General features: G+C 53.5%; 1 protein-coding gene across 3 annotated transcripts in view; it reads right to left on the reverse strand.

Annotated features, from left to right (window-relative positions):
* The window catches only part of LOC143995805 (1-phosphatidylinositol 4,5-bisphosphate phosphodiesterase gamma-1-like), a 232,094-nt gene that overhangs the window by 136,596 nt on the left and 80,776 nt on the right, over positions 1-14,722 (reverse strand). For all 3 annotated transcript variants that reach the window (XR_013277479.1, XM_077490518.1, XM_077490519.1), the window contains exons 5-6: positions 12,194-12,241; positions 2,745-2,829 (exon numbers count right to left, since the gene is read on the reverse strand). Coding sequence is in view for 2 of the 3 variants with exons in the window: in XM_077490518.1 (XP_077346644.1) it covers positions 2,745-2,829; positions 12,194-12,241 (133 nt within the window). In the remaining variant the exon portion in view is untranslated. The remainder of the gene's footprint in view (positions 1-2,744; positions 2,830-12,193; positions 12,242-14,722) is intronic.

Here is a 14,722-nt window from a genome sequence, read left to right on the forward strand (position 1 = left end):
GAGGACATGTGGCAGGAGACATGGAGACACTGAGGACATGTCGCAGAAGACATGGAGACACTGAGGACATGTTGCAGGAGACATGGAGAGACTGAGGGCATCTGCAGGAGCAGGGCCGCTGATAGGGCAGTACAACCAGCCCTGTTGTACCGGGCCCGGCCAGCAGGGGGGGGCCCGAGCAGCTTTTAACTTCTAGCTAAAAAAAAAAAAAAAACGAAATAACTATATTAACCTGCACCCACTTGATTACTAACATATATAAGGAATATATATTCATTTCCTGGGCCCCATCAGGTTACCAGAGGGGCCCAGGAGGTGAAAGCAGAAGAGGGACTTTTTTTCCATTTTCGGGTGCAGGGATACAATGCTGTCCCGCATGCTATTCTCAGTATACCTGCACAAACTAAAGTTCTTCCTGCTCACTGTATGCCTCTCCGGCGGATGGATATTACTGTTATACGGCTCCCTTCATCCAGTAAGTGCTGCAGCTTGAGGGACTTATCACTGGGACGGCTGAGACAGACAGAGCAGCAGGAGTAATCTGGACAATGGCAGTGGTGCACAGGCAAGCAGTCCCCTGCACACACACACACACACACTGACAGGTCACACTATTGTAGCATGTGCAGTCCCTAGACTCTGTGTGCTCATGGTTATTATCATTATGATGATCAGGGCACAGTAGGTGCTGTATGGCTCTGTCAGTGTAACATGACTGTGAGGTGCTGACTTTCCTGATATATGACTGTACTGTGTGTTACAGACTATAACTCAGCACAGCCATAACAAAGTCAGCACCACACAGTCATGTTACACTGACAGAGCCACACAGCACCTGCTGTGCTCTGATCATCATAATGATAATGACCATGTGCACATAGTGAGATGCTACTTTTACACATGTGATGGGGGGAAGGGACAGTAAAAATACATAGCCAAGCTGCATTTTTACCACCCCCAAACCACTCTCCTTTCATAACCTTTCACCCAAGCTTGCAATTAGGTCCTTTTTCATGCAGACCTGATTGAAAGCTCCGTATGAAGACACAAACTGAATGGGCACAGATGTCAAAACACTGACATCTCTCCCATTCAGATGCAGTTATGATTGGTGGGGCGCTGTAAATGTTAAATGTTCCAGCTCCTGCCTCCTGCCCTGACAGCGTGGAGGCAGGGGTGGGGTTATGGGCGGAGCCAGGATGGGTTGTGGGCGGGGTCAATGGGGCCCCGTCAGGTAGGCTGTATGGGGCCCCATGATTTCTAACAGCGGCCCTGTGCAGGAGACATGGAGAGACTGAGGACATGCCGCAGGAGACATGGAGAGACTGAGGACATCAGCAGGAGACATGGAGAGACTGAGGACATGCCGCAGGAGACATGGAGAGACTGAGGACATGCCACAGGAGACATGGAGAGACTGAGGACATGTGGCAAGAGACATGGAGACACTGAGGACATGTTGCAGGAGACATGGAGAGACTGAGGACATCAGCAGGAGACATGGAGAGACTGAGGACATGCCGCAGGAGACATGGAGAGACTGAGGACATGCCACAGGAGACATGGAGAGACTGAGGACATGTGGCAAGAGACATGGAGACACTGAGGACATGTTGCAGGAGACATGGAGAGACTGAGGGCATCTGCAGGAGACATGGAAAGACTGAGGACATCTGCAGGAGACATGGAGAGACTGAGGACATGCCGCAGGAGACATGGAGAGACTGAGGACATGTGGCAGGAGACATGGAGAGACTGAGGACATGCCGCAGGAGACATGGAGACACTGAGGACATGTCGCAGAAGACATGGAGACACTGAGGACATGTTGCAGGAGACATGGAGAGACTGAGGGCATCTGCAGGAGACATGGAGAGACTGAGGACATGCCGCAGGAGACATGGAGAGACTGAGGACATCAGCAGGAGACATGGAGAGACTGAGGACATGCCGCAGGAGACATGGAGAGACTGAGGACATGCCACAGGAGACATGGAGAGACTGAGGACATGTGGCAAGAGACATGGAGACACTGAGGACATGTTGCAGGAGACATGGAGAGACTGAGGACATCAGCAGGAGACATGGAGAGACTGAGGACCTGCCGCAGGAGACATGGAGAGACTGAGGACATCAGCAGGAGACATGGAGAGACTGAGGACCTGCCGCAGGAGACATGGAGAGACTGAGGACATGCCGCAGGAGACATGGAGAGACTGAGGACATGCGGCAGGAGACATGGAGAGACTGAGGACATGCTGCAGGAGACATGGAGAGACTGAGGACATGCGGCAGGAGACATGGAGAGACTGAGGACATGCCACAGGAGACATGGAGAGACTGAGGACATGCGGCAGGAGACATGGAGAGACTGAGGACATGCCACAGGAGACATGGAGAGACTGAGGACATGTGGCAAGAGACATGGAGACACTGAGGACATGTTGCAGGAGACATGGAGAGACTGAGGACATCTGCAGGAGACATGGAGAGACTGAGGACATGCCGCAGGAGACATGGAGAGACTGAGGACATGATACTGTATGTAAGCCTAATAGAGATCACTGCTATTATCTTTTACAAATCAATGGCCCCGAGTTCTGTATAAGTACCATTGGGTGACATGTGGCCCTTGGCCCGCAAGTCGGGTGTCACGGCTCTAAGTGGTTTACTAAGCTGAAAATTCCCAGAGTAAAATACATTTATTGTTCCGATGTACAGACATTGTCCATGTTCTCACTCACCTGCAATTTGTCCCGCAGGAACCTCATATTAGGCACTCGATAGTTCACCTGGGGGAGGAAAGCCTTCAGATCCTTCAGGGAGACGCTGGAAATGCAAATATCAACCGTTATTTACTAAAATTATAACCCCTACCCCAGGGACAGAGGTTCCACCCCCTTCCCCCCCCCCCCCACGACGGAGGTTCTGCCGCCTTCCCCCCCTGATGGAGGTTCTACTCCCTTCCCCGCCTGACGGAGGTTCAACCGCCTTCCCCCCTGAAAGAGGTTCTGCCCCCTCCCCACTGACGGAGGTTCTATCCCCTTCCCCAGTGACGGAGGCTCTACCCTCTTCCCCAGTGACGGAGGTTGTGCCCCCTTCCCCACTACCGGAGGCTCTGCCCCTTCCCCACTGACAGATGTTCTACCCCTTCCCCATTGATGGAGGTTCTGTTTTGCTCCTTCCCCAGCAACAGAGGTTCTGCCCCTTCCTGACTGACAAAAGTTTTGTCCCTTCCCCAGTGACAGAGGTTCTACCCCTTCCCCAGTGATGGAGGTTCTGCCCCTTCCCCACTGACGGAGGTTCTGCCCCTTCCCCAGTGACGGAGGTTCTGCCCCTTCCCCACTGACGGATGTTCTGCCCCCTTCCCCACTGATGGAGGTTCTGCCCCTTCTCCATTGACGGAGGTTCTAACCGTTCCTCACTGACGGAGGTTGTGCCCCCTTTCCCCACTACCGGAGGTTCTGCTCCTTCGCTACTGACAGATGTTCTACCCCTTCCCCATTGATAGAGGTTCTGGTTTGCCCCTTCCCCAGCAACAGAGGTTCTGCCCCTTCCTGACTGACAAAGGTTTTGCCCCTTCCCCAGTGACAGAGGTTCTACCCCTTCCCCAGTGACGGAGGTTCTGCCCCTTCCCCAGAGATGGAGGTTCAACCCCCTTCCCCACTGACAGAGGTTCTACTCCCTTCCCCACTAACGGAGGTTCTGCCCCTTCTCCATTGACAGAGGTTCTAACCCTTCCTCACTGACAGAGGTTCTGCCCCTTCCCCAGTGACGGAGGTTCTGCCTCTTCCCCACTGACGGAGGTTCTGCCTCTTCCCCAGTGACGAGGTTCTGCCTCTTCCCCAGTGACGAGGTTCTGCCTCTTCCCCAGTGATGAGGTTCTGCCCCTTCCCCAGTGACGGAGGTTCTTCCCCCTTCCCCAGTGACGGAGGTTCTTCCCCAGTGATGGAGGTTCTACCCCTTCCCCACTGACGGAGGTTCTGCCCCTTCCCCAGTGACGGAGGTTCTGCCCCTTCCCCACTGACGGAGGTTCTACCCCCTTCCCCAGTGACGGAGGTTCTTCCCCAGTGACGGAGGTTCTACCCCTTCCCCACTGACGGAGGTTCTGCCCCTTCCCCAGTGACGGAGGTTCTGCTCCTTCCCCAGTGATGGAGGTTCTGCCCCTTCCCCACTGACAGATGTTCTGCCCCTTCTCCATTCACGGAGGTTCTAACCCTTCCTCACTGACGGAGGTTCTGCCCCTTCCCCACTGATGGAGGTTCTGCCCCTTCTCCATTGACGGAGGTTCTAACCCTTCCTCACTGACGGAGGTTCTGCCCCTTCCCCAGTGACGGAGGTTCTGCCACTTCCCCAGTGACGGAGGTTCTGCCCCTTCCCCAGTGACGGAGGTTCTGCCCCTTCCCCAGTGACGGAGGTTCTGCCGCTTCCCCAGTGACGGAGGTTCTGCCCCTTCCCCACTGACAGAGGTTCTACCCCCTTCCCCACTAACGGAGGTTCTGCCCCTTCTCCATTGACAGAGGTTCTACCCCTTCCCCACTGACGGAGGTTCTGCCCTTTCCCCAGTGATGAAGGTTCTACCCCCTTCCCCACTGACAGAGGTTCTACCCCCTTCCCCACTGACAGAGGTTCTACTCCCTTCCCCACTAACGGAGGTTCTGCCCCTTCTCCATTGATGGAGGTTCTAACCCTTCCTCACTGACGGAGGTTCTACCCCTTCCCCAGTGACGGAAGTTCTACCCCTTCCCAAGTGACAGAGGTTCTGCCCCTTCCCCAGTGACGGAGGTTCTGCCCCTTCCCCAGTGACGGAGGTTCTACCCCTTCCCCACTGACGGAGGTTCTGCCCCTTCCCCAGTGACGGAGGTTCTGCCCCTTCCCCAGTGACGGAGGTTCTGCCCCTTCCCCAGTGACGGAGGTTCTGCCCCTTCCCCAGTGACGGAGGTTCTGCCCCTTCCCCAGTGACGGAGGTTCTGCCCCTTCCCCACTGACGGAGGTTCTGCCCCTTCCCCACTGACGGAGGTTCTACCCCTTCCCCACTGACGGATGTTCTGCCCCCTTCCCCAGTGACGGAGGTTCTGCCCCTTCCCCACTGACGGATGTTCTGCCCCCTTCCCCACTGATGGAGGTTCTGCCCCTTCTCCATTGACGGAGGTTCTAACCCTTCCTCACTGACGGAGGTTCTACCCCCTTCCCCACTGATGGAGGTTGTGCCCCCTTCCCCACTGATGGAGGTTCTGCCCCTTCCCCAGTGAAGGAGGTTCTGCCCCTTCCCCAGTGACGGCGGTTCTACCCCCTTCCCCAGTGACGGAGGTTCTGCCCCTTCCCCACTGACGGAGGTTCTGCCCCTTCCCCAGTGACGGAGGTTCTGCCCCTTCCCCAGTGACGGAGGTTCTGCCCCTTCCCCAGTGACTGAGGTTCTGCCCCTTCCCCAGTGACGGAGGTTCTGCCCCTTCTCCATTGACGGTGGTTCTAACCCTTCCTCACTGACGGAGGTTCTGCCCCTTCCCCAGTGACGGAGGTTGTGCCCCCTTTCCCCACTACCGGAGGTTCTGCCCCTTCCCTACTGACAGATGTTCTACCCCTTCCCCATTGATGGAGGTTCTGGTTTGCCCCTTCCCCAGCAACAGAGGTTCTGCCCCTTCCTGACTGACAAAGGTTTTGCCCCTTCCCTAGTGACAGAGGTTCTACCCCTCCCCCATTGACGGAGGTTTTGCCCCTTCCCCAGAGATGGAGGTTCTACCCCCTTCCCCACTGACAGAGGTTCTACCCCCTTCCCCACTGACGGAGGTTTTGCCCCTTCCCCAGTGACGGAGGTTCTACCCCCTTCCCCACTGACAGAGGTTCTACTCCCTTCCCCACTAACGGAGGTTCTGCCTCTTTTCCATTGAAGGAGGTTCTAACCCTTCCTCACTGACGGAGGTTCTGCCCCTTCCCCACTGACGGAGGTTCTACCCCCTTCCCCAGTGATGGAGGTTCTGCCCCTTCCCCAGTGATGGAGGTTCTGCCCCTTCCCCACTGACGGAGGTTCTGCCCCTTCCCCAGTGACGGAGGTTCTGCCCCTTTCCCAGTGACGGAGGTTCTGCCCCTTCCCTACAACAGTCAGAATGACCAGTGAGTGTCCCTCCCCCGCTCTTGGTGTTGTAAGCCTTTCCTCAGTGGCAGTTGGAAGGGTTCCCGGGGTCATTCCCACCACCAGCAGCAGGCATGAAGTGTGCACAACACACATGCACTGGTCAGAATGTATCACATCGCTCGCTTTATTTTTATTTAAACATGTTCTTCGCTCCTGGCACAGCAGTGTGTTGTGATGCATTATAACATGTCCTCAAATGCTGCGCAAATAATGCAACAAGTCCTGTTTTGTTTTCCCAGCCCGCAGCAGCGCAGCCATAGGATATTTAGTGCCTCCTCTATGGATGGGGACTGAAGAGTTGTGTGAATGAGCCCCATCGTGCACTGCGGTCTCTGTGGGTCGCTGCCCTCCGTGCACCCTCCGTATGCCCTTCCGTGTGCCCTCCATATGCCCTCTGTGCACCCTCCATGCACCCTCTGTATGCCCTCTGTGCACCCTCTGTATGCCCTCTGTGCACCCTCCGTAAGCCCTCCATGTGCCCTCCGTGCACCCTCCGTATGCCCTCCGTGTGCCCTCCGTGCTCCCTCCATGTGCGCCCTCTGTATGCCCTCCGTGCACCCTCCGTATGCCCTCCGTGCACCTCCGTGCGCCCTCCATGTGCCCTCTGTGCACCCTCCGTGCACCCTCCGTATGCCCTCTGTGCACCCTCCGTGTGCCCTCCGTGCACCCTCCCTATGCCCTCCGTGCACCCTCCGTGCGTCCTCCATGTGCCCTCTGTGCGCCCTCTGTTTCCCTTTGTGCGCCCTCTGTATGCCCTCTGTGCGCCCTCTGTGCGCCCTCTGTATGCCCTCCGTGTACCATCCATGTGCCCACTGTGCGCCCTCTATATGCCCTCCGTGCACCCTCTGTATGCCCTCCGTGTGCCCTCCATGTGCCCACTGTGCGCCCTCTGTATGCCCTCTGTGCGCACTCTGTATGCCCTCCGTGCACCCTCTGTATGCCCTCCGTGTGCCCTCCATGTGCCCACTGTGCGCCCTCTGTATGCCCTCTGTGCGCACTCTGTATGCCCTCTGTGTGCCCTCCATGCGCCCTCCGTGCGCCCTCTGTATGCCCTCCGCGTGTCCTCCATGTGTCCTCCATGTGTCCTCGCTGCCTTTTTAGCTAAATCTGTGATGGCTGGCGCTCAGACGCACATGTGGCGCTGACTCTGCGGTCGGGGGAACACGCTGTCTTCAGCACATCTGGGGTGCAGCTTCTCCAAGACGCCTTAAAGGGGCCTCGGCCTGCTTACCACCCCCACCCCCACCCCCATACTGAGAGCTGAGCTCAGACTTTCCATCAGATCCTCATCTCTTCCCATTTCCTGAGCGGAATTCATTCCACTTCCTGTCCCCGACCCCTATCACTTCCTGCCAGGCGTCCTGTTTATGGAGCGCGGCCGGGATTCTGGCAGGAGTGATGATGTGTCCTCTCCTGCTACGTCCGCACTACAGCGGGGACGTTGTCTGGGGGGGGGGGGGGGGGCATCATTTAACTTCAATGTAAATATTAACTGGGCGACAGTGGGTGAGGATTTTACATTTAAATGCGGTGCAGGTCAGACGCATTGAGTTTAATCGCAAAAGACCCGCTCTGCCTCCAATGCAAATAAGTCTTCGATAAGATCAACTGCGTGCTGAGAAACACAAAGCCAAGCACAGCGATCGTCCATTATCCACCACTGAAGGCAGCGGGAATCTGCTGACTTGCTTTTGGTGTGCGTTTTACACATGTACTGAATGCAAATAAATAACGCCCTAAGTGCCTTACACTCGCTTTACACAGGTGGCATCTAGAGGTGGGCATCTTCACTGGTCTCACGATTCAATTCTGATTATTCGGCAACTATTCAATACGATTTCATGATGCGTCACGATTACTGCTCATCGCTTTCATCAAAAACCCATCAGTGCAACCTATCAGTGCCCATCAGTGCAACCTTATATGTGGCTACCAGTGCAACAATATCAGGGCAGCCTCATCAATGCCCACCATTACCGTCTCATTAATGCCCATCAATGCAGCCTACCAGTGCCTATCAATGCAGCCTAGCACTGCCCTTCAATGCAGCTTATCAGTTCCCATCAATGCAGCCTAGCAGTGCCCATAAGTGCCCATCAGTGCAGCCACATCAGTGCCCATCAATGCAGACTACTAGTGGCCATCAATATAGCCTACCAGTACTCATCAATGCAGCCTACCAGTGCCCATCAATGCAGTCTACCAGTGCCCATCAGTGCCCATCAATGCAGCCTGCCAGTGCTTATCAATGTAGCCTACCAGTGCTCATCACTACCCATCAATGCAGCCTCCCAGTGCTAATCAGTGACCATCAATGCAGCCTACCAGTCCCCATCAATGCAGCCTACCAGTCCCCATCAATGCAGCCTACCAGTCCCCATCAATGCAGCCTACCAGTCCCCATCAATGCAGCCTACCAGTGCTCATTAGTGCCCATAAAAGCAGCCTATCAGGGCCCAACAATGTAGCCTACCAGTGCCCATCAATGCAGCATATCAGTGTACATCAGTGCTGCCTTTTATGTGGCTATCAGTGCAGCCTAGCAGTGCAACAATATCAAGGCAGCCTCATCAATGCAGCTTATTAATGCCCACCAATACCGCCTCATCAGTGGCCATCAGTGCTGCATTATCAGTGCAGCCTAGCAGTGCCCATCAATGCAACTTATCAGTGCCCAACAATGTAGCCTACCAGTGCCCATCAATGCCCATTAAAGCAGCCTACCAGTGCCCAACAATGTAGCCTACCAGTGCCCATCAATGCAGCCTTATATGTGGCTACCAGTGCAATAACATAAGTGCAGCCTCATTACAATGCAGCTTATCAATGCCCACCATTACATACTGCCTCATCAGTGGCCATCAGTGCAGTCTACGAGTGCCCATCAATGCAGCCTACCAGTGCCCATCAATGCAGCCTACCAGTGCCCATAAGTGCCCACCAATGCAGCCTACCAGCTCTTAAAGCAGCAACAGTGAGCTTGATATAACCACCACTCAGTTTATAAACATCCATTGGAAGACAAGTGGTTCAGGGGGATGTGGTCAGGGACTATACTTTATGTGCTGCTAGTGTAAGTACCTGACTCTGTCTTGGTATCATACTCCTGGTACACCCAGCACAGCAGCACTTGGAGAGGGAGGGGCAACTCTGGGAGCCAATGGGGTGTGGTGCATGCACATGTGCTAAAAGGGAACATGCAGACCGGAGCATAAGGGGGACATATTAGTCTGCTGCTCCTTCACCGTCCAATCACAAGTCGTGTGGGTGGGAACTGACCAGGCTGTATTGCTTACATGCTACAGAGAAAAGTCTGGACACCAGCCGGGCTGTGCTGAGCTGTGTGAATCTCAGGACTGGACAGTGGCGGCCCGCCCATAGGGGGCGCCCTTGCGCCGCCCCCCCCCCCCCCCCTCCAGGCAGTCACAAAAAAAAAATGAAAAAAAAATTTCAAATGGCCCTTTAAAAAAAAATTTTTGAAAAAAGTCCTTAAGTGCACTGTGTACGAGCGCTGGACACAGTGCACTATGTGAAGCGCCACGCCAACGCAATCACAAGATTGCAGACGCGGCGCTTCATTTGTGGGGTTTTAACCCGCCTTGTGGCGCAATGAAAAGTGCCGATCTGCATCCGCCGGGCGCCCATAGGTTTACTATGCTATGTGCTTTGAGTGACAGACTAGTTAGTCTGTCACTTCCGGTTTCCCCTGTGTCAGACCAGTGCGCCGAGCGGAGGAGTGAACTCCCGCACTTGCCGCTATGAAACAACAAGGTAGATGCTGGAAATCCACAGGAGGGGGCAGAGCTCAATGATTCCACTGACAGCCAAACGAGGCACAGCAACACCAGTGGAGATATTAGAATCACTGATGATCACACAAGGCTGGTCTCCTTATTTCTACAGGATGGATGGAGGGGGAGGTGTCACATGGGCTGTGTGTTTATCATGTGCTGATCGTCACAATGCTTCTATTATCTCCACTGGTGTCGCTGTGTCTTGGTTTGGCAGTGTCAGTGGAGGCTCTTGTGAAACACACAGCCCATATGAAGCCTCCCCCCACCCACCCATCCCTCTGTCCCTGATTTATCCCACCCACCATCTCTCTGTCCCTGATCCATCCCACCCACCCACCATCCCTCTGTCCCTGATTCATCCCACCCACCAGCTCTCTGTCCCTGATCCCTGATCCATCCCACCCACCCACCATCCCTCTGTCCCTGATTCATCCCACCCACCAGCTCTCTGTCCCTGATCCCTGATCCATCCCACCCACCCACCATCCCTCTGTCCCTGATTCATCCCACCCACCAGCTCTCTGTCCCTGATCCATCCCACCCACCCACCATCCCTCTGTCCCTGATTCATCCCACCCACCAGCTCTCTGTCCCTGATCCCTGATCCATCCCACCCACCCACCATCCCTCTGTCCCTGATTCATCCCACCCACAAGCTCTCTGTCCCTGATCCCTGATCCATCCCACCCACCCACCATCCTTCTGTCCCTGATCCATCCCACCTACCATCTCTCTGTCCCTGATCCATCCCACCCACCCATCCCTCTGTCCCTGATCCATCCCACCCACCCATCCCTCTGTCCCTGATCCATCCCACCATCCTTCTGTCCCTGATCCATCCACCCATCCCTCTGTCCCTGATCCATCCCACCCACCCATACCTCTGTCCATGATCCATCCCACCCACCATCCCCCTGTCCCTGATCCATCCCACCACCCCTCTGTCCCTGATCCATCCCTCTGTCCCTGATCCCATCCCACCCACCACTGATCCAACTCCCCACCCCACCTCCATCCCTCTGTCTCTGATCATCACCATCCCTCTGATCCCACCACCAAAGGCAAACATGTAAGATATTGCATTATTGCAGTCACTAAATGTGATGACTGTATTTGTTTTATTTTATTAGGCTTTCTTGTACTTCATTGTCTGCGGTGACCTCTGCCTATTGCTGTTTCCCGAGCACCTTTTTTGTGTTTCCTGTGTTTTTTTCTCTGGTGAACGAGGAGTGTGGCTGGGCTGTCAGACATATTGATGTGTGATTAGAACCTGGTGTATAATGTAGAGCCTGGTATATGATGTACAGAGCCCTGTCTATAACGTAGAGCCTGGTATATGAAGTATAGAGCCCTGTGTATAATGTAGAGCCTGGTATATGATGTACAGAGCCCTGTCTATAATGTAGAGCCTGGTATATGAAGTATAGAGCCCTGTGTATAATGTAGAGCCTGGTATATGATGTACAGAGCCCTGTCTATAATGTAGAGCCTGGTATATGAAGTATAGAGCCCTGTGTATAATGTAGAGCCTGGTATATGATGTACAGAGCCCTGTCTATAATGTAGAGCCTGGTATATGAAGTATAGAGCCCTGTGTATAATGTAGAGCCTGGTATATGATGTACAGAGCCCTATGTATAATGTAGAGCCTGGTATATGATGTACAGGGCCCTGTGTATAATGTAGAGCCTGGTATATGAAGTATAGAGCCCTGTGTATAATGTAGAGCCTGGTATATGAAGTATAGAGCCCTGTGTATAATGTAGAGCCTGGTATATGAAGTATAGAGCCCTGTGTATAATGTAGAGCCTGGTATATGAAGTATAGAGCCCTGTGTATAATGTAGAGCCTGGTATATGAAGTACAGAGCCCTGTGTATAATGTAGAGCCTGGTATATGAAGTATAGAGCCCTGTGTATAATATAGAGCCTGGTATATGAAGTATAGAGCCCTGTGTATAATGTAGAGCCTTGTATATGATGTACTACAGGGGACGGAGTTGGTGGATTCTATAACGGGTGGGGCTTATGAGAAGTGGGATGGGTCAAAAGGGTGGGCGTGGTCTAGCGCCCCCCCCCATCTTAAAACTTCACCAGCCGCCACTGGGACTGGATGTACAAGAAAAAAGAGATCAGTGAAATCTGCTGAAGATGGAGCCCCTGAGGATACAAGGAGTCAGGTCAGGCAGCCCCGTCTGTCTGTATTTGGGGAAGTTCGAGGACTTCAGAGACTGACAGACTCCCCCAATCCTATGAAATAACATTACCTGCCGTCCCGTCCCCTGTCCATCACCTCAAACTGCTTCCGCAGCCACCTGTACAGGAGAGAGGAGAGGGAGAAATCAATGCACCATCCTGGGAATACTGCAACAATCACCCAACCCATCCCCCATCTCCCACATCCAATCCTGACCATGAAAATATCTATGGCGGGGTCCCAGACTATGGCCCTCTGATATAAGGGGGGCTCTGATAAAGCTTTCAAGTAGGAGGGGACTCTGATGTAAGGTGGGGGGGGGGGATCTGAAGGGGACCCTGAAGTAACAGGTAACTCTGATTTAAGGAAGACTTTGATGGGGACCCTGAAATAAGAGGGGACTCTGATGTAAGGGGGAACTCTGATAAGGATCTCAAGGTAGAGGAGACTGTGATGGGGACCCTGAAGTAAGAGGTAACTCTGGTGTAAGGAAGACTCAGATGTAAGGGGGGACTCTGATAAGGCTCTCAGGGAGGAGGGGATTCTGATGAGGACTCTCATGTAAAGAGGACTCTGATTTTGTGGGGAACTCTGATAAGGCTCTCAGGTAGGTGGGGACTCTGATGGGAAATCTCATATAATAGGGACTCTGATGTATGGGGGGACACTGAAGGCTCTCAAGGGAACTGATAAGGCTCTCAAAAAAGAGGAGACACTAATGAGGAACCTGAATTAAGAGGGAACTCTGATGGGGACTCTGATGTAAGGGGGGCTCTAATAAGGCTCTCAAATAACAGGGGACTCTAAAAGAGGACTCTGATGTGGGGGAAACTCTGATAAGGCTCTCAAGGAAGAGGGCACTCTAATGGGGAACCCGAAGTAAGAGGGGACTCTAATGGGGAACCCGAAGTAAGAGGGGACTCTAACGGAGAACCCGAAGTAAGAGGGGACTCTAATGGGGAACCCGAAGTAAGAGGGGACTCTAATGGGGAACCCGAAGTAAGAGGGGACTCTAATGGAGAACCCAAAGTAAGAGGGGACTCTAATGGGGACCTTGAAGTAAGAGGGGACTCTAATGGGGACCCTGATGTAAGAGGGGACTCTAATGGGGACCCTGAAGTAAGAGGGGACTCTAATGGGGACCCTGATGTAAGAGGGGACTCTAATGGGGACCCTGATGTAAGAGGGGACTCTAATGGGGACCCTGATGTAAGAGGGGACTCTAATGGGGAACCCAAAGTAAGAGGGGACTCTAATGGGGAACCCGAAGTAAGAGGGGACTCTAATGGAGAACCCGAAGTAAGAGGGGACTCTAATGGGGAACCCGAAGTAAGAGGGGACTCTAATGGGGAACCCGAAGTAAGAGGGGACTCTAATGGAGAACCCAAAGTAAGAGGGGACTCTAATGGGGACCTTGAAGTAAGAGGGGACTCTAATGGGGACCCTGATGTAAGAGGGGACTCTAATGGGGACCCTGAAGTAAGAGGAGACTCTAATGGGGACTCTGATGTAAGGGGAGACTCTAATAAAGCTCTCAAATAACAAGGGACTCTAATGGGGACCCTGAAGTAAGAGGGGGCACTGATATAAGGGGGGAAATCTTATGAGGCTCTCAGGTAAGAGGAGACTGTGATGGGGATTCTCATTTAAAGAGGACTCTGATGTATGACCAGGCTCTCAAGGAAGGAGACTCTGATGGGGACTCTGATATAAGGGGGGGGGGGGGCTCTGATAAGGCTCTCAAGTAACAGGGGACTCTAATGGGGACCCTGAAGTAGGAGGGAACTCTGAAGGGGACTCTGATTTCAGGGGGACTTTGATAAATCCCTCAAGTCTCTCAAATAACAGGGGACTCGAATGGGGACCCTGAAGTAAGAGGGGACTCTAATGGGGACCCTGAAGTAAGAGTGGACTCTGATGTAAGGGCGCACTCTGATAAAGCTCTCAAGTAACAGGGGACTCTAATGAGGACCCTTAAGTAAGAGGGGGCCTCGGATATAAGGGGGAACTCTGATAAGGCTCTCAGGTAGGAGAAGACTCTGATAGGGATTCTCCTTTAAACAGGACTCTGATGTATGGCCAGGCTCTCAAGGAAGGAGACTCTGATGGGGACTCTGATGTAAGGGGGGGGGGGGCTCTGATAAGGCTCTCAAGTAACAGGGGACTCTAATGGGGACCCTGAAGTAAGACGGATCTCTGAAGGGGACTCTGATGTCAGGGGCACTTTGATAAAGCCCTCAGGTCTCTCAAATAACAGGGGACTCTGATGGGGACCCTGAAGTATGTAAGAGGGGACTCTGATGGGGACCCTGAAGTATGTAAGAGGGGACTCTGATGGGGACCCTGAAGTAAGGGGGGACTCTGATGTAAGGGGGGACTCGATGAGTTATCGACTGATAAACTCTCAAGTAACAAGGAACTCTAATGGGGACCCTGAGGTAATAAGGGACTCTAATGTAAGGGGGGACTCTAATGTATGATCAGGCTCTCAAAGAAGAGGAGACTCTGATGGGGACTCTGATGTAAGCTGAATAGAAAATAATAGCCTAGAATGGAATATAATAGAATAGAATGGAATAGAATGGAATGGAATGGGATA

Source organism: Lithobates pipiens, unplaced genomic scaffold (assembly GCF_037356315.1).
Source record: "Lithobates pipiens isolate NorthernLeopardFrog02 unplaced genomic scaffold, aLitPip1_a1.2 Scaffold_19, whole genome shotgun sequence".
NCBI classification, from domain to species: domain Eukaryota; kingdom Metazoa; phylum Chordata; class Amphibia; order Anura; family Ranidae; genus Lithobates; species Lithobates pipiens.